Genomic DNA, 26,916 nt, shown 5'->3' with positions numbered 1-26,916 from the left:
GTAGACTATTTGGCTGGCATGCATGAGGCACTATGTTCAAACCCCATCAGCACCACCCCTACTGGTCCTAAAAACTTAGGGAAAAGCAAATATGTTCACTCACACAAAAAAGAAATGACATAAAGTTCAGAGAAAGCAGAGGAAAGGAAAAACACAATGATTTCTGTTTGTATTTCTAAAACTTTTTCTTACTCACTTATTTTAAATTGTTTTATTCCTAGTTTATACCCTACAGCTAGGTGGCTGAAATAGCATTCTACAGGGTTCAGGTAAATGCTGTGATATAATAGTATAGAGGCTTGAAAATACAAGACAGTATGCATCATTTCATTACAGACAGAAGAGAGTGAAGAAAGTAAAATGAGTTAAGATAGCTTCAAGCCAAGTGTGCTGGCCCAGCCTTTCATCCCAGCACTCTGAGGCAAAGGCAGGCAGGTCTCTGAGATTGAGGCTAGCCTGTTCTACAGAGTGAGTCCCAGTACAGCCAGGACAACACAGAGAAAACCTCAGTCTCAAAAAAACCAATGGGGTAGTGTTTAATCAGGTTCTGTAACAGTTGTAGCGTATAAAATATTTTTGAAAAAAAGTCCCACCCAACAAAGTCTTAAAAAGAGGGATTTAACTTGAGTTTACTTGTAATACACTATTCATCAGTACTAACAAGTGATGTTGATTTTCCAAAGTACCCAATTCCAAAACAGTGTAAAAGATGAGGAACATTTTATAATGATTCATTTGCATTTAAAAATGTGATTCTAGTAGGTTAAAACAACAAGGGACAGTATATGTTACATATATCCTAACCTGTAACAGTAACTGGGTATGAAAGTGTCCTACATAGCAATTTCTAATAGCAATCAATTTAGCTTACGTGTAAAACTCAGCAAGTCATATATTAAGGACTTATCTATAAATGATGTTTTCTACAGTGAAAATAGTTGTTTCTGATTTTAGTATGTGTGCTACAGAAGGCTTTTAATTATTAGTATTAGTAATAGTAGTATTTGTTTGTGGAGACAGAGACTCCCTATTTAGCTCTGACTTTCCTAGAACTTGCTCTATAGACCAGGCTGACCTCAAACTCACAGAGACATGTCTGCCTCTCTTTCTGAGAGCTGGGCCTAAAGGTATGGCCATCATGACTGACTAGATTTCTAATTTCAACAGACAGGTTCCAACTATTTTTATATGACTATAAACACTTTAATATTTTAGCTAGTTTTAACTTTACCTAGTTTTTCCAGATGTATTTTTGACTACTTTCCGGAAAGACTGATTTGCAGTGGATCTTGTTGACAGCGTTCGAGGAGAAGCACGGACAAAGCCAGATGGTGGGTTCTTAGGAATCTTCTTTACTAGATGAGTTACCCATTTTTTTTGTTCATCCTGAGAACATGCTAACAGCAGCATATCTCTTGCTGATGTTACATCGTAACTTACTATATTAAAAAACAAACAAGAAAAATCCATAAAGCTTTTATAATTAAAACCATAATACAATATTAAAAAGAGAATTACATTCATAATTTTTCAAGTTTTCTTTTTTATTTTATTGCTTTTATGAGACAGGGTTTCTCTGTGTAGCCTCGGCTGTCCTGAACAACTTCTGTAGACCAGGTAAGCCTCAAATTCAGAGATCTGTCTGCCTCTGCCTTCCAAGTGCTGGGATCAAAGGCATGTGCAACCAACACCTAGCAAGTTCCTAATTTTAAAGATACTGTTCTTCATTATACTTAGAAAGTATCTTTGTATCCGTTTGACTAAGACTGAATTTTTTTCTAAAAACCAAAAAGATCAAAATCAATAGTCATAAACACAGGAAAAATAGTATAAAATTAGAAATATAAAAAATACAACAGTAAAACAAACAAATATATCTATTGAACCCATGTCTCTTACTTAAAAGCAGTGTATGTCCATTTCCTCTGGCTTACTATCTGTGAGGGGCACACTAGTGAGATACACAGGAAACATGGACGCTGAAAACTCAAAAGGGGAGCAGTAGGAGTCACCCCAAGTTTTTCTCTCAACTGACAAGGTTTTCAGCAGCCTGCCTTTTGAAAAGGGGATGATTTGCTTTCATGACTGCTAAAAGGTGAACCACTAGCTCTGAGAAAAGTCTGCAGCACAGTCCCTTAGGAATACATTAGAACCCACCTGCAGAAGCCACACCACTGAGTCATCTCACATCCTGTACCTTACCTTTGCACGGGGAAATCAAGTCCTCTTTCTTGTCTAGATGGTCCTTGTGGCACTTCACATGACATCTTCGACATTCTAGGGCAGGTGGTGGCTTAAAGACATGCCACAGAGGTTTGGCACAAGCCTCACAGTTGGCAGGAAAGTGGTAGAGAGTAGGAATGAATTCATGGCCTTTGTGATTCTGGAAATTAGTTTTTTCACCTTGTTGAACCGGTTCCACTTCTATATCTTTTCTACATTCACCTTCATTTGCATATAGTATCTAAATTCAGGAGTGGTGAAGAAGATTGAAAAAACCTTAATCTGTAAATAAAAATTCTACATGCAACACTGATACCTACTTCACAAAAACACTTAATGGTAATAAAAGAGCTTTAAGAATGATAAATATAACATTTGTACCTGGAATATTTTAGGAATTTCTTCAGTTTCAGCTCTGTACACATCTCCTTGGGTTACAGGTCGGACATGAAATAGTTTACTAAGATAGAAATAATTGATATAAACCCATTATAAGAATCTCATTGGTAACAAAAGACATACATTTCACGAAAGAGAATATATAAGTGGCAAAGAAGCAAATAAAAAGATGTTCAGCATCAATAATCGTGTGTGTGTGTGTGTGTGTGTGTGTGTGTGTGTGTGTGTGAAAACATGTCATGGTATACCTTTTAGAGTTTTAAAAGAAACAACAGGGGCTGGAGTGACGGCTCAGTGGTTAAGAATGTATACTTCCAGAGAACACAGTGTGGCTGCCAGCACCCACATCTGGTGGCTCACAATTGCCACTAACTCCAACTCAAGAGGCTTAAAAGGTCCCTACACTAATGTGTACATACCCTCACATACACATAATTAAAAATAAAACTCTAAAAGTAAAACAAATGTTGACAAAAATGTATAGAAGATACATCACACATATTGCTGACAGAAATGCAAGACTACAAATCCACTTGAAAAACAACTTGGCTACTTGTTTTATAAAACTAGACTTACTCTTGCTTACCATTCATAACTAATACTTAAGGCAGCATGAAATATTATTCGAGCTTGTTCAATTTTGTTTACATTCTCACAAGTATCAGCTCCAAAAATAATGATTTAGCATGTTACATGTTGCATTGTATGTATGGATGCACATGCCATGTGTTCGTGTGGAAGCCAGAGAACTGCTGTCTCAAGTACATTCTCTTCTTCCATCTTGTGGATTCTAGGGATCAAACTTATGTTATCAGGCATGGCAGCAAGCAACATTACCCACTGAGCCATCTTGATGGTCCTTTTATTAAACTTTATATTTAAATAGCACTTACCAAGCCTCATTTTGAATTTATATTGTACACTTAAAATTTTTTAACTAGTTGTCTCTAAGGTTCTTAAATATAGAACCTAGTTTCTTTATAAATCATCTCTATGATAATATAGACAAACGGAATGTGAATGAATACACACAGAAAAACCCACTACATATTATTTAAAAAGAATAGCTATTTGTTTACATTAATTAACATAAAGCACTGATGATGTCAGTATGATGACCAAATGTTTAACTTAAAAAAAAAAAAATTGGGCATTGGAGAGATGGCTCAGCAGTTAAGAGGGCTGATGGCTCTTTTAGAAGACCTGGGTTCAATTCTCAGCACCCACATGGCAGCTCACACCTGCCTATAACTCCAGTTCCAGGGGATCCAACACCTTCCCTCACACAGACATATATGCAGGCAAAACAACAATAAATATAAAGTAAAATTAAAATAAAAAAGGATTTCCTGTAGGAAGTGTTTTGCTTGCATGTATATATGCAAACCATGTGTGCACCTGGTTCTTATGGAGGCCAGGAGAGGCTGTTCAAGCCCCTAGAACTGTATTCATATGGTTGCGGGCTACCATATGGATGCTGAGAAAGAAACCCGGGGTCTCTGCAAGAGCATAAAGTACTCTTAACCTCTGAGATGCCTCTACAACCCCCCAATTTTACTTTCTGAGATGCTGAGGGAACTCAAAACAATTCATAGAAATTTGCTTTTCAAAGTACATAAATCTTGTACACATAATTTTTCTTCTCACATTTTGCTAAGGCTAGACTTTATTTAAATTGTACATGTGTGCTTATTTGTGTCAATGTGGGTGCAAACACGCCATAGTGCATATATGAAAGTCAGAGGAAATCTCTTGAGTGTTGGTTCTCATTTTTTCACCTTCTTTGAGACAGGTTGTCTTTGTGCAAGCCAAGCTAATTGGCCTTCAAGCTTCTGGAGATTCTCCTACTTGCCTCCCAACACCCACCTTTTACATGGGTTCTAAGGATCAGAACTCAGGTAGTTAGGCTTGTGCAGCAAATGCAAATTTTACACAGTGGACCATATTGTTTAGAATAGGTAAACCGACAAGCAGTTCTGAAAACAACTCATAAGTAAAAAGTCAAACAATGAAAAACATTCAATCAAAGGCAACTTACTCTATGTCCAACACCATAGATGGACTGGATTGTTCCTTATCTTGTTCATCATTATAGAACAAGATTTTCTTGCTGCTTACCACAACATACTGAAATGATAAAAAGAATGAGAAGAGGAACATTAACTTGACTAGCATAATAGCTTCCATTTGTGTTTCCATTATACTGAATTAATTTAAAATCAATTTTAGTAATAGAACAGTTAAGATTAAGAATTTATAGTAAAACATGTAACAAAATTATCAATGAGAAGAAATTAGATACATGGTACCTGTTTCTTCCAGCCGTATCTTTTGATATTTCCTCTATTTGGTACAGAAAGCCAACCTTCAATTCTTGACTCTAGGAGAAAAAAAATAAGTATAGTAGTCAATCTTAAATTTTAAAACCAAAGGTAAAACCATAATTGGTCTGATAGCATGCAGCAACAGGCAACAGAAAACAGATACACAAAGGCTGTAATCTGCTCTTTCATGCTTTAACCACACACATTAGTTTTAATGGCCAAATAAAGACTGCAGAAAAAAAATCCAAAACCCCTTTCCCCAGAAAATTAACATTTAATACTCAATTGAAAACATATGAAATAACAGTGTCTCTAAGAGCCAGGCAAGACTGGAATGAATGACAGCTTAAATGGGATATGATATATAATATTTTAACTATTACATGACATTCATATAAAAATGCTCAGAAAAAAAAAAAAAAAGGAAGAAGAAGAAGAAAAAGCAGCATATTGAACAATTCAGAGCCATGACTTATTTACATCAAAGCAGGCAAAAGTACTGCGGTGTCCTATTACTCACAGAAGAGCAGAAGATAAATAAATAAGGAATGCAGGCAGAATCAACTAGATACAAAGAATAAGAGACAAGCATTTTATTTGTTTTCTCAATAAAATATCCTAATAAATAATTGAGTAAAACATGCAACAACTTCAGTAAAATTCTTCAAATTTGGTTGGGAGACACTTAATTTTACACACAAGTCTAATTCCAAACGTTCTATAATTAATGAAGTATGCTATCTTTTATGCTTATTTAACTCAATAAACAGAAAAAAAGGAGAAATAAGAAGGTTAACTGCTAGTATTTATACCATAAGTTGCTGACTATAATTAAAGGTTTTTATAGCAACTGTTGCTATTATTACATAATGTTTATTCCTTTTGTGGTGCTATGCATCAAACTCCGGGCTCTGGGCATACTCGGCTAGTGCTCTACTAGACGTGTATCAGCAGCTTCTAACTTGTTGAGACAGCCTCACTATGTATGTGGCTTAAACTTACCATGTGGCCCAAGCTAGTCTTGATGAATCACCTAGGTGTTGAGATCATAGGTGTTAATACCAAATCTGGTTAAATACATCTAAAGTTTATTAGAAGTGTCTGAGATATAAAGATGCTTCTTTTAGAGATGATTATATCAGGTTGAAGGTAAGAAAACTCAAGCTCTTTCTATATTAATCGTATATTTAACACATGAAAAAAATAGAAAGGTAGGGCTGGAGAGATGGATCAGTGGTTAAGAGCACAGACTGTTCTTCTAGAGGTCCTGAGTTCAATTCCCAGCACCCACATGGTGGCTCACAACCATCTGTAATTGGATCCAATGCCCTCTTCTGGTATGTCTGAAGAGAGCAACAGTGTTCTCACAAACATAAAAAAAATTCCCTCTTCACATAAAGTTGAAAGCTCAGTCTTACGGAAATAACAATGGGTGTCATTACTAAATATTTGATTGTCAAAATGCTTTGCAAGTGATACATTGTATTTAAAATTTGTACAGTCTTGAATTATAAGATATATTATTTAAAAAAAATTATATATATATGCATGCATGCATATTCTACCTTCACAGACACCAGCAGAGGGAATTAGATCCCATTATAGATCACTGTGAGCCACCAAGTGGGTGCTGAGAATTGAATTAAAGGACCTTTGAAAGAGCAGTCGGTGCTCTTAACTGCTGAGCCATCTCTTCAGCCCCAGGATATCATATTCCTACATATAGTTCTATTTTCACTCTCTACTTAAAAAGTTGTGACACCAAGGCTTAGGAACGGTGCTTCCTCTATCTGTATCTGTAAAAGCTCTAGGGCTCACATCCCCCTGTATCTTAACTTCTGAGTTTATGTTGCTAAAATACAATGGTAGTCTATTGTCAAACAAGTCTCACAGTATTGTTACTGAATGTAATATTCCTGTTGTTGCCACTTCAACAGTTAATTCACATCGCCAAGCTTTTGACTGTATTAGTTGCCCTCATGAAAACTGTCGGTTTTTTTATTTTTAAGTTTTTTTTTCAGATTATATTTATTTTGTGTTTATGTACAAGAGTGCACAGTTGCTTGTCTTCAGACACACCAGAAGAGGACATCGGATTCCATTATAGATGGTTGTAAGCCACCAAGTGGTTCCTGAAAACTGTAGTTCTTTAAATGAAATTGTGGTAAGTGAAATTCAAGTTTTCTGTTTCTACCTGGCCTTCTCTTAACTGCTACTATTTACTTTCTCTAGTTCTACATTTGACTTGAGAACTGAACTAAAAATCAGTGATTATAGATTTAAACTCACTCTCTCTCTCTCTCTCTCTCTCTCTCTCTCTCTCTCTCTGTCACACACACACACACACACACACACACACACACACACACACACACACACACGAGATGGCTCAGCTTAGAGGCTAAGCTCACAATACAGCAATCATGACACTAGCTTTTGTTTCCTATCCTTATTAACAATTTGCCACAGAAGTATAAAAAGAACCTGGATTTTATATAATGTATTTATAAAGTAATTTTAACTTAAAAAAAAAAAAGACATGTCTATAGTACTGCAACACTGACTCTTTTACCCAAATGACAGACTGATGTAAAATAATAATTTTCTGGATGCAAATTAATAGCAGGGAGGGAAAGGGGATTTTGCTAAAGATTACCCTTTAATTTCTATATCCAACAGGAAAGTCAGGATTTAGCTTGTTTGACATTACAGTGATGATGACGAATACCCAAAAGTACTTTGACATTGATACTCAGAAACAAAATCTTCAAAGACCAAAAACAAAAAATGTAAAACAGGGTCAGTAAAAACATTTAAATCCTTTTGTTGAATGACTCCCATGTTTATCTACTAGATCAGGATTCTGAAATCAAAGTGGATTTCTAACATGAAGCCTGCCAATCAAACCACCTCATGTGTTTGGTCAGTCTAGATCTTACCAATTTATATTTTTTTATATTTTAATTCAAGTCTTCTAATTATAGTCACTAATAACATATAAGTCTCTGAAAATTTAGACAAAACCAGTGAGATATTCTAAAGCTAATAGAAATGCAAAGGATAAAGAAAAAGCCCTACTCAAGATTTAAATAGATTTGAAGCAGTGGCTCTTATTAACCCACAGTCATCTTCCTATGAGGGAAAGCTAAGTTTCCAGAGGCAGAAGCTATATAAAAGGGGCAAACACAAAAGACAGAAGAGATTTTAAGTACTGTTTCCTTCCATCTACCCTCATAGAAACCTGGATGTGCTGCAAGCAAAGAGAGGAGAGCATGAGGGCAGAGGTCACATGACATAAGTACATGGTCCCTTGAGTACCACTTTCCTAAACAACCAAAAAAAAAAAAAAAAAAGTAAAGTAGTCTATCAACTTTATGAAAATAGAAACTATAGTATATTCTGGTGAAATGTATTACTTGTCTTTTTACTTAAGAAATATAATAAATATACTCAGGAAATATACTAAAATATATTTTCAATTACTTTGTTAAGAAATATAAAACAAAACACTTCAGAAACACTGATCTAGAATGTTGGATAGCAAATATGCAGAGTATTTATAAATGTATGTTTCAACTTTTTTTAGAATCATCTTATTTATGTGTGTGTGTGGGGGGGGGTTGGGTTCTTTTTGCTTGCATATATGTTTGTGTACCCCGTACAGGTCTGGTGCCTGTGCAGAGCCAGAAGAGGGTGTTGGATCCCTTAGAACTGAAATTACAGATGGCTGTGAACCATCATGTAGGAATGGTCTTAGCTACTAAGCCATCTCTTCAGCTATACATTTTAGTATTTGTATCCTTTTCATTTCATCTGAACTCCAATTATGTGAAAAATGTGTATTTATTCATTTATTATTTTTTATTTACTTTAATTAGGGAAAGAGACAAAAAAATGAAACATTAAGCATTTATTTCTACTCAATTTTTCTTGTCCCCCCAACCCACCAACCCATCCTCTAACTGTATCACCTTTTCTTTATTTTTCCAAATCTTGACAACATCTACAGAAGGGTTCTCATTAATATATTGGATAGGCTTTTACTTATAGCTGCTATAGTTCTGGTCTGTCTGTCTGTCTGTGTCTGTCTGTCTCTCTCCAAAATACATAAACATTAAGCACTGAGTACTCATAAAAACACATTAAAGCAGACACATTAAAGTGTACACCCTTAAGCTCCGGATCAGGGTTGAGGATAAGGCAGAGGCAGAGGCAAAGGCAGAGAGTTCTATGAAGCCAGCCTGGTCTACAGAGTGAGTTCCAGGACAGCCAGAGCTACAAAGAGAAACACCATGTTGGCAAGCAAAACAAAACAATATATTTTCTTTAAACATCTTCAGGGGTTTCCTCAGGTACAGCCTCTTAATACATTTGAATAACCTGTTTATTTGAACAAACCTGAGTGATAGAACACAATTCTTACCTGGAAGGTTTCCATCAGTCTCATCAGCACTAGGAAAACTAGCAACACTAGTTGAATCCGAAAGGTCCAAAAGCTTTGCACGCAACTGCTCAATATCACTCTCTTTGCTAGCCAACTGCATTTGAAGTTCATTTCTATGTGTACATTCTTCTACCAATTGCTATTTTTGGAAAAAAAAAGATAATTAAAATAACCAGACTCAAATAATTTCAACCTTAATAACTGAAATATCAATTAGTAATTAAAAATTGTGAGTGTGAAACATGTTGTACACTATGGATGTTATTACTGTGGTTGGGTTTTCTTTTGGAAATGTGATTGGCCAGACTGGTCCAGAACTTAGCTCAAGCAGTCTTCCTGCCTGTTCCAAGTAGCTAGACTAGGAGTATGCTACCCTGCCTGGCAACTGTCACAGATGATGACATTCTGTAGAAACTAGGTTCTTTCTCAGTTCAGTGCTAAAGGTAAACTCCTTTTCCCCTACCTTTTTTTTTTTTTAAAGATTTATTTTACCTTATGTGCATGAATGTTTTGCTGCATGCATGTATGCGTACCACTTGTGTGTCTGTTGGATCCCCTGGAACTGGGGTTACAAATGATTGTGAGCCACCATATGGTTGCTAGGCATCAAACCGAGGTCTTCTGCAAGAGCAACAAAACTCAGAGACATCTCTCCATTCCATAATGTTACTTTGTTAAGAAAACTTTCTGTCTTTCTTTTTTAATTATGAAGTATGAAAAAGTACTTAAAACATCAGTAAACTGTTTTCTGGCTCCAAATAAATTAATTCTAAAAGCACAGAAAAGATAAAATAAAAAATGACAGAATCAAAGCCTGGATGTAAATTAGTCAAGATGTTATTATCATATGTTAAATTAAATGTCAAGTATAACTTATTGGTATTTTGACTTTAGAAAAATAGATATTGAATACTTTTATCAAAACCTCTAAACTAAGCCTAATCGATATAATAGCCATATTTCAAATTCAGCTGCAACTGAAAACCAAAAATCATTGAACGTTTCATTCAAACTGGGGCCTCTAATCAAGCTAATTAATAAAAATAATTCAAGTCATGGTAACTTAAGAGAAAAAAGAGCATCTTTAAATTCTTTAAAGAGAAATTTTAGTATTACAGCATATGATTAGAATGTAAACATTATAGATTAAAATATATACTTTAACACACGTACATCTACTTTAAGCATGGCAGGTACCAAGTAGAGGCTGACACAATGGAGGAGATGACCACTCCATGCTTGTGCATATACACAGACCTTACCGCTTGCATGTCGTTCAGCTCTTTCTGGTGTTTCACCACCATCTGGTTAAATTTTTCTCTTTCTTGGTTAAGTTCCAGTTGTAGCTTTCTATTTTCCTTTTCTTTTTTTCTCAAATCTTGAGTATTAGCTTTCTTCCTATCAATTTTAAAATCTTTGCGATTCATTATTTCTGCCAACTTGTTAACAGCCTGTTCAAATATTAAAATAGTATTTGTAAGAATCAGTATACTATAGTTATTCAATTTTAATGTCTATTAAAATGTATTGATTTTCAAAGTTATATAGGAATTTTTTCTTTGTCTCTGTGTGTAAACTTATGTTTCTACAAATACAAAACAAACTAATCAAGTCTAGGATATAAATAATGGTTCAGATAACTAAAACTGATGTCTTAGTACAATGTAAGACTCAGGCTTGTATGACTGCATAGGGGTTGATGTCAAAAGTATACCCTCTCTAGGAAAAAGACATCGGGATGGGTATGGCCCTCATGCCTCACTGGACAACAACAGGAGGACTGGAGCCATTACAAGGTCCCCTTTAATTACTGGAGGTCAGGCCTCTATCCCCACCTTCGCAAGATTAGAATTGCCACGGCCCTTCTATACTTGGAGAAGTATAGAAGCAGCCCTATATGAGGCAGCCCTGCTTATACACTGAAGGCCTAAAAGCAGCCATAAGCCTAAAATCAGCAATAGGCCTGACATACATGCTTGCTAACACAAAGTCTTGGGTCTCTGTGGAAAAACACTGAAACAGATGGCTATAAGGTATGGTAAACAGGCAGCTTTTGTGGAAATCTACCAGCCTGAGTAGTCATAGACCTTGTAAATAGGCAGCCTTGGCGGATAGTACCAACTTAGATAAGGACAAGTGAATCATAGGCAGAGTCATAGTGACCTGTCCCCTGAACCTTTACCCAGCTGATACCCTGTTCTGAAAGATATCTATACTCCCCTTGAACACCTATGCTCCTGTATCATCCCCCTCCCCACATCCTGCATTTTTATGTTTATAACCCCTGTGTTAAAAAGTAAAAGTTATGATTTGATAATAAAAAAGAATATATTGTTAATCTGAAAGATGCAAGGAGAAAGACCACCAACCCAAATAATAATAATAGCCAAACTAATTAAAACAAGCAATTGATTAAAAAAAAAAAAAAGAATCAGGCTTGTAAAAAAAAGTCCACTGTTCAAAATTACTGCAGTATATTACTGCACACAGGACATACAGAAATATAACTATGCTTCTAATACTCTATAGTTGGTAAAGGAGGCAGACACATGAGCTATACAAAACATGATATACACACAATGGTGCTATGGAGACAGTCCCCTATGAAGACCCCTAGAGAAGTTAAGAAAAGCTCCCTAGAATGTGCCACTTCTCCCTTCTTTTATCTCTCATTCATTCCCCACCTCATCCCCATCACTTGAGTATGTAGGTAGTTGGCCTGGAACTTATCACACACATCACACTGGTCTCAAACAGAGAGATCCACTTGCCTCTGTCTATGAACACTGATGAAAGGAGTGTGCCACTGCACTCAGTCCCACGTTTCTTAAGAGGATTGAGAGATGGATAACCAAGAAGAGCATATGAAGGCAGTGATAGCACTGCAAGCACAGGTTTAAAAAAACGCCAGAGAGATCTCTTTCCTTTGAGCAAGTAGGAAAAGCAAGAACACCAATCATCTAATTAGATCATATAGACATCTATCTTCTTTTGCCATATTTGTACTTGTGTGTATACTCATGTGTACAGAGGCCAAAGGTTGATATTCGGTGTCTTCTTCAATCATTCTCTACCTTATTATTATTATTTTTAAAGATTTATTTTTATCATATGTGCACGCATTTGCTTACTTGAATATATGTGTGTCTACCATATGCATGCATAGTATTCATGGAGGCCAGAATTCATGGATTTTTTTTATAGGAACATAAAAAATGAAAACGATAGATCCCATCCCATTAAAAGAGGAAAAAGTCCTAGTTTAGACTTCATCTAAATCAACTGGGTTCACTTTAGGATGAGGTACCCCTGAATAATTTTTAGCGCATATTTAGAGTTTGCAATAATAAATCTAACACATACTTTAAAAATAAATTCACAAACATATTATGAAGAATGAAAAAGTCAGTGTAGTACCACATTCCTCAAAGACAAAAGCCTTTTGCATTTCTTTCAGTTTTCTAGATGCATATCTAAGCTTCTTAGGTTCCCATGTAGAAAAATAGAATATTTTCTACAACCTAAATATTATGTCTAATTTAAATTTCTGAATATAGTGGCAGTTAAAAAGATGCCTCATTATTATTTTAATTAGAAAAGCAGTCTTATTTTGTACATGCATGTGTGTCAATGTTTGAGTAGGAGTGTGAGTGCATGCAGAGATCACAGGTGTCAGGTCCCTTGAGCTGAAGTAACAGGTAGTTTGAAGTCACTCAGTGTAAGTGCTGGGAACAGAACCCAGATCCTCAACAAGAGCAGTACAGTGCTGAGCTGTCCTTTCAGGTCTTGTTTAATTTCTGGTTCCTGGTTTATTATTTAAGTTAAGTATTTTTCAAATGTTTGCTAGACAATATTTTTCTTATTGTACTGGTGTTTTTATTTATCGATGTTAATGCTGGCAGGTATTCTCCTCAGTTTGTCTCATTTAAACTTCTGTTGATAGGTCCTCCACAGACACATGAACTTTTATGTGATAAATGCATCTTTTCTTTCATAGTCTCTGTTTAATACTAAAGGTTAAATCTGTACTTGAGGGATTTAAAAACATCAAACACATTTAAAAAGATTATTTGTAGCTGCAATATAAAGGATCAATAAGGATCAATAAGAAAGGTTACTAGTAAAGTTCCCCTGAAGATGAGGGATCCACCTCAGTAATTTTAATATTTAGATTATTGAATAATAAACCTAACATGTACATACTTAAAAATAAAATTACTGACTGTCCTCAATTATTTAGTTAAATTATATTAAAAGCAGAAAAAAGTAATTACTGGTTAAAAAAACCAAACAACTGAAGCACTCATTTCTGACCTACTAGGTAACTTAGTATAATGATAAGACACAGTTTTTTGCTTCCCACTTCCCCACCTTTTTTTGAGATAGGGTTTCATGTGAAGACATTAAGTTTTGATAAAATCAAACAAACAAAAACTGAGCTACATTCATATTCAAATGCAAAACAAAATGATAAACCACCAACCTACAGCTTTTTTTCTTATTCCCAAACTATCTCTCTGGCTTTTGATCTAATACATCTTCTCTTCTTGTGTCAACAAGAGGTTTTTCAGTCCACATCACATTCTTTCTTAGAGTGTTAGGGATGGAACTTAGGTCTTTACACATACTAAGCAACTGCCCTAGTACTGAGCTGTGTCATTATACACTTGTCATAAACTAGTGATCACAGTCTGATATATATTGTGATCAATTATATGTCTCATGTAAGTCTTATATATCTAACAGGGATACACTTTATTTATTCTAATAAAAAGCTAAACCCTAATACTTTCATTTAGTAAAAACATAAAGAACTATTAGTTTTCTGATTATATTATACTCAAATGCAAACCAACTGGAAGGGCTGATGGCACATGTACCTGTGTTTTAAGGGTCCGTTCGGTACTGATATTCTTTTCAAAGGCAGCCTTAAGATTATTTATTTCTTCCTCCATCTTCAATTTATATTCTGCCAATAAATTATGTAAACTGTTATTGTGCAGCATTAAATTCTTTTATATGCATTCCAAACTAAGAATGTCCTCAATTATTGAAATTACTATATACATACTAAAATTACATACTACCTTTCAGTTATTTCATTATGGTAACTGGTTGATTTTGTTTCTTCTTAAATATGTGTAGCCCAGGATGCCCTTAGACTCCCATTTCTCTTGTCTCTACCTCCCAAGTGCTGGGACTGCATGAATTTACTAATTGTCCAGTTCATTAATATAACTCTTAAGGGTATATAAATTAGTCATATATAAAAACAAGCATTTAAAACCCCAAAGTAAGGGGCTGGAGAGATGGCTAAGCGGTTAAGAGCACTTCCAGAGGTCCTGAATTCAATCCCCAGCAACCACACGGTGGCTCACAACCATCTATTATGGGATCCGATGTCCTCTTCTGGTGTGTCTGAAGACAGCTACAGTGTACTCATATACATAAAATAAATAATTCTTTAAAAACAAAAACAAAGTAAAACATAACTACAGATTAATCTCAGAATTAACTTTACATTTCTTTTCTGACAGGGTATCAACCAAGCTAACCTGGAACTCTGAATCATCATGAATCGCTACATTGTTTCATGGGCCCACTCTAACATGGAACATTTGGAGACAATCAGAGAGGCATCAGATTCCCTGGAGCTGGAGTGACAGGGGGTTTTAAGCTGTCGGATGTGGGTGCTAGGAACCAAACTTGGGTCTTCTAGAAGAGCAACAGGCTCTCTTAATGGATGAGCCCTCATACCAGCAATTAAAAAAGAATAAAGTTAATTATCATAAACTTCTTTAAAATTATTTATTTTATGTGTATGAATGTTTTGTCTGCAGACATATAACATGCATATGCCTGGTTCCTTCAGAGACCATAAGGAAGCTGCTGGATTGGAGCTGGACCTGCAGATGAGGTACAATTCCCAGAAGCTGCCACCATGTGGGTGCTGGGAACTGAACCTGATCTTCTTTAAGAGCAGCGACTGCTCATCATCACTGAGCTTTCAATCCAGCTCCACACTGCCATTTGCTAAGGAAACTATATACCTTCTTCTGCTGTCCTCATTCTTTCATTTAGCTCTTCATTTTCTTTTCTTAGTCTTTCAATATCTTTGGTTAGCACATTGTTTGTTTCTTCAAGCTAAATAAAGCATACAAAGGTTATTTCATCCTTAAAGTTAAACATTTTTAAAATCTTCTGTAATATCTTCTAGAGGTGAAACAGGTCAAACAATTGCTTAAGTATAGAAAATGCCTAGTTTCCAGTTTAAAATACATGAATGAATCATCCATGGTGACACACACTGTTAATTCTCAGCACACAGGAGGCAGAGGCTGTCAGATTTCTGAGTTTAAGGTCAGCCTGCTCTAAAGAGTGAGTTCCAGAACAGCCAGGACTATATACCAAGAAACCCTGTTTTTAAAAACCAAAACTAACCCCCCAATAAAAAATTGAATATATATAATTAAGTCATAAATGTTTTAGGAACAATTACCTTCCAAAACTGGTATGTGTACACACATGTGTGTATATATATGTATATTAAATTAAATAAAGTAAAAATATATATTATAAAGATCAGTAGATAGAAGACTAGGAAACTGCACATTTCCAACTCTACTAGTGACCCATGTGATCCTAAGTAAGTTATTTTCCTGTGACTCAGTTTCCTCATTGAAGATGATAAAAATATCATGCCCAGCATCATCTAAGTATATTTTTTTCTTTAATCATTAAATAACGATTTATGGAAGAAATATTATTTTTCCCCTCTTCGACTGGGTAAAGAAGGAAGTGGGGAGAGAACCAGTTAAGATAGAATCTAGTAATATAGTCCAGGTTGGCCTGAAGCTATGTAACTGAGGCTGGTCTTGGGCCAGCTGATTAGTCACTAAGTCTGGGAATATAAGCCATACACTACTATATAAGCCATACACTACTATGTTTGGTTTTTCGTGTGTGTGTGTGTGTGTGTGTGTATGGTGTCTTTTTGTTGTGTATGTATTCAGGGGTAGGTGTGTGTGTGTGGCATACAGCATTGTGCTGTATATGCATGTAGGGGTGTGTGTAAGAAAATAAAAAATAAGTTTAAAATAAGTGGGCTGGAGAGATAGCTCAGTGGTTTAAGAGCACTGACTGCTCTACCAGAGGTCCCGAAAGTTCAATTCCCAGCAACCACATGGTGGCTCACAACCATCTGTAACAGCATCCAATGTTGTCTTCTGGTGTCTCTGAAGACAGCTATAGTGTACTCACATATATACAATAAATATCTTTTTAAAAAAAGGCATTTCTTCACATAAAATAGATCTACAGTAGGAAAAGCCCAGTGTATCGAATAAGATACATTCGTTGTATCATTACCAACTGTTTTAGATAAAATAAACACAAGTACTGTATTCATGCACATACACACAACCCAATACTTTAAGTTGTCACTTACCCGACTAACAGTATGATCTTTATCTGTAATCTCTTGTCTATTTCTTGAAGCAGCTTTCTTGCTTTCTTGAGTCAACTCAAAATACTGTTCTTCCAGAATTCCTCGAGCCAACTGCTCAGACTCAGCTTTTGTCTCTGCTAAATCCAACTGAGTAGAAAGAGTTTCTCTGCAACAATTTTAAGTGAAATGAATAAAAACAAATTCAGTTTATTCTCCTTACTTGATCACGTAAATGAAAACAATGACCTTACTAGACATGGCAATCTACATCTGTAATTCTGACAACTGCGGTCTTAAGACACAGGGATTGGGAATTTAGAGCCAGCCTGGACTACACAGTGAGAATCTCTCTGGAAACAACAACAATCCAAAAAGTACCCCTCGAGTTCCAAAAAAAAAAAAAAATCCATACAATTGTCTTGAAATGACAGAACCAAGGATTTTACTTTTTAAAGAAAACTTTAAATCCACAATTTTTTTAATACAGGCAACAACTTAACTTCTTAAGTCATTTGATTTTAGAAAGAAGACTGTTGTGGGTTTGAAATGTAAGACAGTGAGGCGAGACTGAAAAGACACTGGTACACTAGGTGGTCAGAGTCAAGACACTTTCAATTCCATTTTTACTGGGCAAGTTCCTTATACTTCCTGGAGCCTAATTTGATCAAGTTTGTAAACTAAGAGATTAAACTAAATTATCTGATATCTGAGATTATAAATGAAAATGGAAACATGCAGATTAAAACCACTGTAAACTATTTGGAAATGTTATTAGAAAATACACTTTGAAACTTTTCAGAATTGCTGGAATATACTGGTCATGTCTAGAATTCTATCCACTTGGGAAGTAGAGGGAGCAGGACTGATCAAGGCCAGCCTTGGGTACAAAAGATTTTGTCTCAAAACACTAACTTTTCAGAACTGGCATTTACACTGAGACTAGATTACTTTCATGTTTGTCCCTAAGATTCTCTCCTAGACAAGCCATCTTGGTTATCTGTACACTTCCTTCATTTCTGTAGGTCCTCAGAAAATGTGGGTAGTGAATTAGCCCTAACCATGACAACAACTACCTCCTCTTTTTTTAAAAAAAAAAAAAAAAAAACATTATTTGTACTTTATGTGTATGAGTATTTTACCTGCATGTATGTAAGTGCACTATTTGTTGCATGGAGCTCACGGTGGCCAGGAGAGAGAGCAGATGCTCTGAAACTGGAATCTTAAGGTAGACTAGTCTTATTTGATAGCCCGATAAATTAGCCCTATCAGAATGATGGCACCCTTACTCCTTATTTTTCAACTTAAATTGACGAATGTCTTTCTTGTTCTATTCCAAAAGAAAACAGACATACTTTTCACTTTGCAGCTCCTGTATTTTTCTTAAATTTTCTCTGTTTTTTTCTTCCATTTCTTCTTTAAGTTCCTTTACCTGGGTTTTATAAAGTGTCTGTAAAAACAGTGATAGGAATTAAGTGTTTGTGGTGAGTTATAAACTGTTCAGCAGTTTCATCTTAAAAGTTAAAACAAGTTAAACCAGGAGTAGACGGGACATCAGTTTAAGAGCACTGGCTGCTCTTCCAGAGAACTATTCCCAGCAACCACATGGCAGCTCACAGCTGTCTGTAACTCCAGATCCAGGAGAGTCAACATCCTCACACAGACATACATGCAGGCAAAACATCAATGTATATAAAATAAATCATAACAAATAAACAAGCTGGGTGGTGGCGGCGACTTTAACCCCAGCATCTGTGAGCCAGGCAGGTAGATCACTAAGTTAAAGGCCAGCCTGATTTACAGAGCAATTTTCAGGACACCAAGGGATTCACAGAAGACCCCTATCTCAAAAAACAAAACAACCCAAAAGTCCTGAAAAAGAAAAACCCACAAAAAAACAAACAACCAAGTTAAATCCATGTATTTAATAATTATAAGTAATAAGCCTTGCGGGATAGATGGTACTAGAAGGCACAATCTGATAAAAATTATGTCCATTCAGGACCAGAAAACTCAAGGAACCCCATCATAATCCTACCTTAACCTCCAAATGCTAGACATCAGGCATGTTATTTCCATGCCTGATATTAAACAAAGTCTTTGTTTAAGACAAAGTCTTACTCTGTAGCCCTGGCTACCCTGGATCCACCTGCCTGTGCTTCCAGAGTGTTGAGATTAAAGCCCTGCATTACCATGCCCAGCTATTAAACTATTATTTACAGCTGTAATTTGACAGAGAGTAATTGCTGAAAAATTGTACAAAAATGGTATTTTTTTTCCTCCTTCACAATTTAAAGACCATGAACCTTGAAAAGAAATATAATTTGCAGAAAAAACTCTTAAAAGATTCTTGTTTAAGTCAGTTTTTAAAGTCTCTATATTAAAAATAATTTACTTACAGAAAAATACTGCTCAGCTTCAAGTTGATCTTGTAATTCCCGCATTTGCCCTTCATTTCCTCTGTATTGCCTTTAAAAGAAAATCAGTAATTAAATTTTTTTATTGATGACAGATTTCACTGAAGTTGCTAAAATACAAAAGGTTCAATAAAATATTTCAGCATCATGTTATTTTCTAGCTCATCTGGTGAGGTTGAAGTGTCTGGCTTTATCTTGCACCTATAAAGTGATAATGAATCTACATTAACTGTGGATCTCTCCAAACCATCAAAATGAAATCAACAGTGCTCTGGTTTGTTTGTAAACCATGTAAATACTTGCAAAAAAAGGCAGATATATAGTTTAAAGGCAGAAACATCACAGAAATATATTTTAATGTCTTGTATAATAAACAAAAGCAGAAGTCATAAATTGTTTAAGTAAAATATAAGGTGTAACATATTTTGGCAAGTATAAAAATAAATATACAGGGAATATAAAAGAAAAGGATGAGTAATAAACAGGTAAGGAGAAAGACAAAATATGTATACATCACAAACATACACACACACCTTATATGAAAAAGGACACACTCAGGAGAGGAAAAGACTCAAACACACAAGAAGGCAATAGACTTCAAAGACCCAATTTTATCCTAGGCTGTAGGGCTTAATATTATATATTGCTTTGTAGTTTAGTAACAAGCCATGTAGCTGATATAAAGAACATACTAAATGTCCACTGAGTGCTGAGAGAGAGTTGCTTGTGGAAACAAGTATTATGTAATTAACTGGCAAAAATGGGGCTAGTAAATGAAGAAAAAAGTTGCCACTATAAACCCAACTCAATAAAAACTGATAAATTATCCCAATGAAACAGGTCTAAATGACAGGTGTTGGTGGCAACACGCCTTTGATCTCAACATTCAGGTGGTAGAGACAGGTGAATCTCTAATGTATGATTAACATATATCTGGAGGAGAGAAAATCACAACTTGGTATAAAGAATATCCATTTTCATACTATATTTTTAAAACAGGGCCATATATGTTCTATAAGTAATGACACCCTGTCACTGTCTTGATCTCAAGTAAGCAGGCACATGACATCTTAGCAGTAACAGAAAAATAAAAGACTGTACAACTCTGAAAGGAACCAAACTCCCACTCCCAAGATTATGTCTAATATCTAAATCTCTAAAATAAAGCGACCTGGAAAACTTCCTTTTAGGTAGGGTAGCCTTCTTATTGTAATACTAGTCTTGAGAGATGTGATGATAAAAAGTATGAGAAAATTGGTATTTCCATCAGACTGTAAAGCCAGCAGTCTTGCTAATCTATATTTCTTTCTTCAAATATCTGTAACTTTTAACTTAATAAGCCCATTTTCCCAAAGCCTGAACTTCTTTGCAAATCTTTGCAAGTAAATTCTTTTATCATAATTTTTGTCTTTTTCATAAATTGAGATGATCTGAACATGTAAAATATCAAGCATCTATAAGTCAGTGAAAACACAAAGATATTTTCAAGACTTACTTTGTAAGCTGAGCTAACTCAAATTCTAACAATCTTTTTGCTTCCAATAAAGTATTTATTTCCTGTTTCATCTGTTTTTCTAAACCTTTTAAATTGTCTGCTTCAAATGCTTGAGTCTTCAATTCATTCTGTAACAAGAGCCGTTTATTTGATTCCTGTTCCAGCTGCAGGGTGAGATTCTTAACCTATGAATGAGAAAAAAATTGTCATCTTAATCATTTTAGTAATTTATTAGCTACCTAAAGAAATACTAATCAATCTCAAGAACATTATTATCCTTTGTACCACTCTAATTTCTCCTTGTGTCTTTTACTAAGTGAAAATAGGATATAAATTTTAGGTATAAAATCTGTGGGGAAAAGAAAAACTAGTCCAAAAATTTGGGGAAAATAAAATGATAAAAATCATGTCTGAGGAAGACATTCCAAATTTTAGTTTACCTGTTAACCCACAAATGTTTACACATTCTATTCTATATAATCATAAAACTCAGAAAATAGTTAATATTTATTAAGTACTTATTAGCCAATCAAAACTCTTGCAGCAGTTTACAACATGCTCTTTTTTTTTTAAAGTTTATTTATTTTACATATATGAGTATACTGTTGCTCTCTTCAGACACACCAAAGAGAGCATCAGATCCCATTACAGATGGTTGTGAGTCATCACATGGTTGCTGGGAACTGAACTCAGGACCTCTAGAAGAGCAGTCAGTGCTCTTATCCACTGAGCCATCTCTCCAGCCCCACAACATGTTCTTTACCTGCTATCTGCAAAATGATTATCACAGAAATCATCAAAGGCACAAAGCCCTTCACCCCAGTCTTGTGTATGTACTCCTTTCTGCCCCTTCCCGGGATGGGTGAACACTACAGAATGTTCCAAGATTTAATGAATAATCTTAAACTCAGCCTATTCTTCAGCTCCCAAATGACAAACCCGGAGCAAGGCTTTCCTCATTTTCACAGACTCCCACATCCATTGGAGTTCTTGTATGCAGTCTTCCTACAGGTAATGTCTGTGTATTACGTATGTTACTAATGCCTAGATCCCATGGAACTAGAGTTACAGAGAACCGTGAGCTGCCACTGAGGGTCTTGGGTTCTTCTGAAGAGCAGCTGATATCCTTAATATCCGAGTCATCTCCAGCTCCATCTTCCAGAGTTTCAATATATAGTTATTCTCCTTGATAGTTTATTTCTAGTCTCTTTTAGTCAATTCTATATACAAATACATTAATTTTCTTAAGACTGTTTCCACCTATACATTTCTGTACCTTTTAAAAGAACACCAGTTAGTTTAGAGCCCAAGTGTCAGCTCCAAGTTATTTTTCCTTCTCTGATTTCACTTCCTCTTACACATGACTTACCTACCTTCTTATCAAGCAGATAAACTGTACTGACAGTCCACCAAGACAAGTTTTGGAGTAACCACCAACAAACATCTTTTATCTTTTTATCAATAATATTATAAATACACATTTTCTATTAATGTAAGTCACTCCAAACAGCAGATAATTTTTTTAATGCTTTTCCAAGCAACACAGATAATCTTTGATAGTTTGCTTTTTTTTTAGCAAACAGTTTCTTCAAGGAGGAATTAAGACATTTTGATAGAGTTGCATGCACTGCTGTAATACACACTGGAACAGATCCTAAGGAGTCAATGTTTAATATCTATTTGAATGAAAATTGTAACTGCTGGGAACACATACTTCATTCAAATCTTCTTCTGTATTTCAAATATACACAAGAGTTTTCTAGTTACAACCTAGAATAGTTTCTCCTAAAAGATGGAAAAAATAAGCACTGTGTCTTACTTCATCCTCTATCCTTTCTTTATTTTCAGTCAAATGTTCCAGCTTCTGCTGAGACTGTTTCAGGTCAACATCTAGCATAGAACACTGTTTCTCAGTCTCAACAACTCTATTTTCAGCCTTCTCTCGAGCTTCTCTCTCTTCCTTCAGCTTTTTTTCCATTTCTGCAACAGAAAAAAGTTACAAACATACATTTAAAGAGCACCTCAATTATTTTCACTTTAAATGGTCTGAAAATTCATCTATGATTTATTCTGCAACTGTAATAGATATTAATTATAAAAATTCTAAGGACATTTGAGTAATTTATGTAAGAATCTCTGAAGAAATAGTTACATAAAAATAATTTTTAAAATGCCTCAATCTAGCCTTTGCCCAAAAAAGATGAAAAATTCAATACCATTTAGACTAGAAGATTAAGGGAGAAGTTGGAAAGAGTAGAGTAATAAAGAAATGAAATTAAGAATAGAGACATATGACTGCAGTTAGTAATCTCTATCTCGCAGTGGTCTGGAAAATTTTCAAAGAGGCTCTTAGAAAAGAAATTCTGTGCAACTCAATGACAGGATTCTATGGTAGCAGAGCCCCTCTTTCAATTATCATGAGAAGATTCTAGCCTTTACCAGGGGTGCCTGATTCTAGACTATTTTAAGTTAAGAATTTTAGTGTTTCCATAGTCATGCCAGTCAGAGAGGTGCATAGTTAAGTAAGTCTCTTTGCTATTCTTGGAGCCTGATCTTGAGGTGACAAAGTGGAAGTTCACTTTTTCCCTAACCTCATAAATTCAGCTGTACTAACATAATCATTACCTCCTAACTCCCTTCTTTCCAACCTAACATAAATTCATTTTAGTTATGTTTTGATTCCAGATACCGATCCTTGAGATTCAGACTCACACTCCAATTGAGTAATATATCCATCTAGATAGCCATCTAAAAAAATTGTAAAAGTTTTTAATTATAAGAGTTGTTTTTGTGGATATGCTGAGGTTTGAGCTCAGAACCTCAAGCAGGCTAAGCATGTGTTTTGCCATTGAACCACATAACTTAACACATTGAAACAGTTACTTTTCTCTGTCCCTGAATCACTTCTGCCCCACTTCTATCAACCTTTGTAAGATGTAACCACTGATTCATTTGTTCTAACTAGACACCTGAGCCTTTCTTCCTTCCTGTACTGTCCACCTTTCATCACATTCTGACCTCTACGCTGCTTTGCCTTCTGATATCACCAGATCAGCCTAATTCCACTGTTCCTTTTTATAAAGCGTTCTCCAGATAACAAGAGTAGTCTTTTAAGAACATACACTACAATTGTCATTGGAGATTTAAAACAATAAAATGAGGCAACTGGCTGGTCTAAACTGCGATTGTGACTGGAAGTCATATAGCAAAGTAAATATAAAAAATTGAGGCAAAAAGGCAGTTAAGTAACAATGAGGTCCAGAATGGATAGTGAAGAAAAATCTACGGATAGATTAAAAACTGGGAGAATAGAGTCTACTAACTTTGTTTTCTTTTAGACCCAAGCCCTATCCTCGAAACTGCCCTGCCTTAGCTTTTCTAGTGCTTGTATTACAGGTAGGGGCCACCATGCCTAATATGAGTTCACTAACTTTTATAGTAAAGACATAGTAGGTAAAGAAAAAAAAAAACTATAAAAGGTAAATTTGTGATAAGAGATATAATAAAAAGTATTCTCTTTTCAGATAATGTTTATTTATACTTTCTACCACAGAAGATCAAAATCAGATTTCTCTAAGTATTATTTAAACCTAATAAAAATATGCATGTAAGTGACACTTACCACACATGGCAACAGACTTTGCCTCTTCAATAGACTGGTGCTTGTCAGTTAGCCGTGCTTTGGTTACTTTGTGTTCATTTACTTCTTGTTCTAACCTCTGCTGTACAGACTTGAGCTTGTAGTTCAAATCTATCTCCAAATTATTCTTTTCCTAAGAAATTTGGAGTAAGAGCCATGGAATATAGTAAACTGTCCAAGAGGCACACAACCGAATTTTACATTCCTCAATACTCTGCTGAAGATGAACACCTTCCTAATTAATAATTACCCTTTCCTGAAGCATGCACCTCAGCTGATGCAGAGCACCTGTGCTCCTGGGTATATTCAGGATAGCTTACACTACAGTAACAAATAAATGCAATAAACTTTTGTTGTTCCATTTTTGTCTTTAAAAAACTCTTTTAAAATCTAAGATCAATATTTTTATCTAAATTCACATTTGCTTCCCTTTAAAAGATGAAGCATCTTGGGACGAGGTAGTGAAATGTTTAGGTGAGAACAGTAAGAACAGATTCCAGTCCTTTGAAAGTTTATTCTTTCTTTCATCCTATTTTACATTGGCTTGCTAACAAAAACTACTCTGGGATAGAACATGCCAAAGTAGTTGCTTTTAAAATCATTTTCCTGAGGGAGACACTGAAATTAAGACCAAGATCTGTAAAGTAATTGATACTTTCTTCAGCAAGGAAGGTACTTAGCAGAGAACATTTGATAACATTCTAAATAAATAGACTCCAGAAGAAAGACCCCACTGGGTAAAGACACTTGCCACTAAGCCTGATGACCACCCTAGTTACATCCCTGGAATCCATATGGTAAAAGCAGAGAACTGAAATTCGCCTCCCCTCCACCAAATTGTCCTGACTCCAAATATGTGCCATGATGCATGACCCTATAGGAGGAGGAGCGAGGGAGGGGGACAGAGGGATAGAGGGAGCCAATTACTTTGGCCTTTTTATATTTTACTTTTTACTAACAAATAGAACAAGCATACATGGTGTGTTAAGGTCAAGTCCTTTACTTTCTCTCTTTATCTGACTTAACATACAAGGGTTAATACCTTCCTCTTACCTATGTACAAAGAAACTAAGAATGATTTTCTTATTAAAAGGTTATTTCCAGACCAAAAGTAATATAATTACCTATTAAAAATCCATAGTACAAACAAAAATAATATGGTAACAAGATGTGAAATACATCACGCATACATTACCATATACCAGGAAACAGTCACACAATAAAAAATTACAAATGAATGCTATAAAACTACCTTTTATTACCATAATATTCTATCATTAGGACAGTAAGTCACTTACCTTTTCTGAATGATTAAGCATGTCTTGAGCCTCTTTTCTTTCTCCTTCCACTCTTTCAAGATTATGTTTGAGATGCTTCACCTCTTCTTGTAAAGATGTAATTCGTGCTATGAAGGGAGGGAAAAAGTTAAAGCAAAACTAATTCATGATATTATAAATCAGACCTGTGATTATTTGAGAGTGAGGAGGTGGATGATGGAGAAATTTATGGGACTTGTTGGTGTTTGTTAATATTCAGTTTTCAATTTTTATTTTATGTATATGAGTGTTTTGCCTGCATGGTTATGCCTCATTTGTGTGCAGTGCGGATGAGAGGCCAGAAGAGGGCTACAGGTCCACTGGGACTGGAAAGATAGTTATAAACTGCCAGATGGATGCCGATAATTTAACCCAGGTCATTTTGCAAGATCAGCAAACTATTAACTCACTAGTCCACTGTTCTCCTTAACCTTCTTCTCCTCCCCTCCACGCTTCCAGACAGGGTTTCTCTGTGTAGCCCTGTCTGTCTTGAAACTCACTCTGTAGACCAGGCTGCCCTCAAACTCAGGGATCCACCTGTCTCTAACTCCTAAGTGCTGGGATTAAAGTCGTGCACTACCACACCCAGCCTCCTCAACCTCTTAATGCTATAATCCTTAAACACGGTTCATGTGGTAACTGGAAACCATAAAATTATCATTATGAATCATAATATCTATGGTTTCCAAAGGTCTTAGGCAACCCTTGTAAAATGGTCATTCAATCCCAAAGGAGACCATGAACCACAGGTTGAGAACCACTGGCTTAGAAAGCCAAGGAAGAACAGGGCTCATTCACTGAAAACAGTACAGGTACAAAGGAGGATGACTATAATTTCACCTGATCAATAATTCGAGGCAAGAATGTTTGGGCTCAGCAGTTTAAGGCTACCTTGGGCACTATAACCAGACCTTGTCTCAAAACCAAATGAAACACAAAACACAACAAAACCTCAAAAAAAAAAAAAAAAAAAAAAAAAGGAGAGAGAGAGAGAGAGAGAGAGATAAACAAATGAAAATAGCCTATAGTTCATAGATTGGAAGAGCTATGACAATAACTATATAAAATAATGAGTAAAGACCTTGTAGCACTATTAAAATTCTAAAAGTATATTCTACAGAAATGGAAAAGTTAATTAAAGAACAGCTAAAATAATATTATGGAAGAACAATAATGTTGAATAAAGGAAATCCCCAATCTCAACACCTGCTCTA

The 26,916-nt window shown here is 35.4% G+C and overlaps 1 protein-coding gene and 1 long non-coding RNA gene across 3 annotated transcripts in view; one reads left to right on the top strand and one right to left on the bottom strand.

The window, feature by feature from the left end:
• Positions 1 to 15,060, top strand: part of LOC143434380 (uncharacterized) — a 48,453-nt gene extending 33,393 nt beyond the window's left edge. Inside the window, exons 2-3 of the long non-coding RNA XR_013103852.1 lie at positions 6,997 to 7,110; positions 14,928 to 15,060. This is a non-coding gene — a long non-coding RNA (uncharacterized LOC143434380). The remainder of the gene's footprint in view (positions 1 to 6,996; positions 7,111 to 14,927) is intronic.
• Positions 1 to 26,916, bottom strand: part of Rock1 (Rho associated coiled-coil containing protein kinase 1) — a 109,214-nt gene that overhangs the window by 1,555 nt on the left and 80,743 nt on the right. For both annotated transcript variants that reach the window (XM_034517779.2, XM_034517780.2), the window contains exons 17-32: positions 25,685 to 25,791; positions 24,369 to 24,519; positions 22,566 to 22,726; positions 20,747 to 20,931; positions 19,234 to 19,303; positions 18,190 to 18,284; positions 16,838 to 17,003; positions 15,441 to 15,534; positions 14,271 to 14,359; positions 10,653 to 10,841; positions 9,370 to 9,529; positions 4,932 to 5,002; positions 4,661 to 4,749; positions 2,605 to 2,683; positions 2,203 to 2,464; positions 1,232 to 1,439 (exon numbers count right to left, since the gene is read on the bottom strand). In XM_034517779.2, the coding sequence (XP_034373670.1) occupies positions 1,232 to 1,439; positions 2,203 to 2,464; positions 2,605 to 2,683; positions 4,661 to 4,749; positions 4,932 to 5,002; positions 9,370 to 9,529; positions 10,653 to 10,841; positions 14,271 to 14,359; positions 15,441 to 15,534; positions 16,838 to 17,003; positions 18,190 to 18,284; positions 19,234 to 19,303; positions 20,747 to 20,931; positions 22,566 to 22,726; positions 24,369 to 24,519; positions 25,685 to 25,791 (2,176 nt within the window). The remainder of the gene's footprint in view (positions 1 to 1,231; positions 1,440 to 2,202; positions 2,465 to 2,604; positions 2,684 to 4,660; positions 4,750 to 4,931; positions 5,003 to 9,369; positions 9,530 to 10,652; positions 10,842 to 14,270; positions 14,360 to 15,440; positions 15,535 to 16,837; positions 17,004 to 18,189; positions 18,285 to 19,233; positions 19,304 to 20,746; positions 20,932 to 22,565; positions 22,727 to 24,368; positions 24,520 to 25,684; positions 25,792 to 26,916) is intronic.

Source organism: Arvicanthis niloticus, chromosome 14, assembly GCF_011762505.2.
Source record: "Arvicanthis niloticus isolate mArvNil1 chromosome 14, mArvNil1.pat.X, whole genome shotgun sequence".
NCBI lineage: Eukaryota > Metazoa > Chordata > Mammalia > Rodentia > Muridae > Arvicanthis > Arvicanthis niloticus.
Note: the sequence above shows the minus strand (reverse complement) of the source record. Positions and strands in the feature narration are given on the sequence as shown.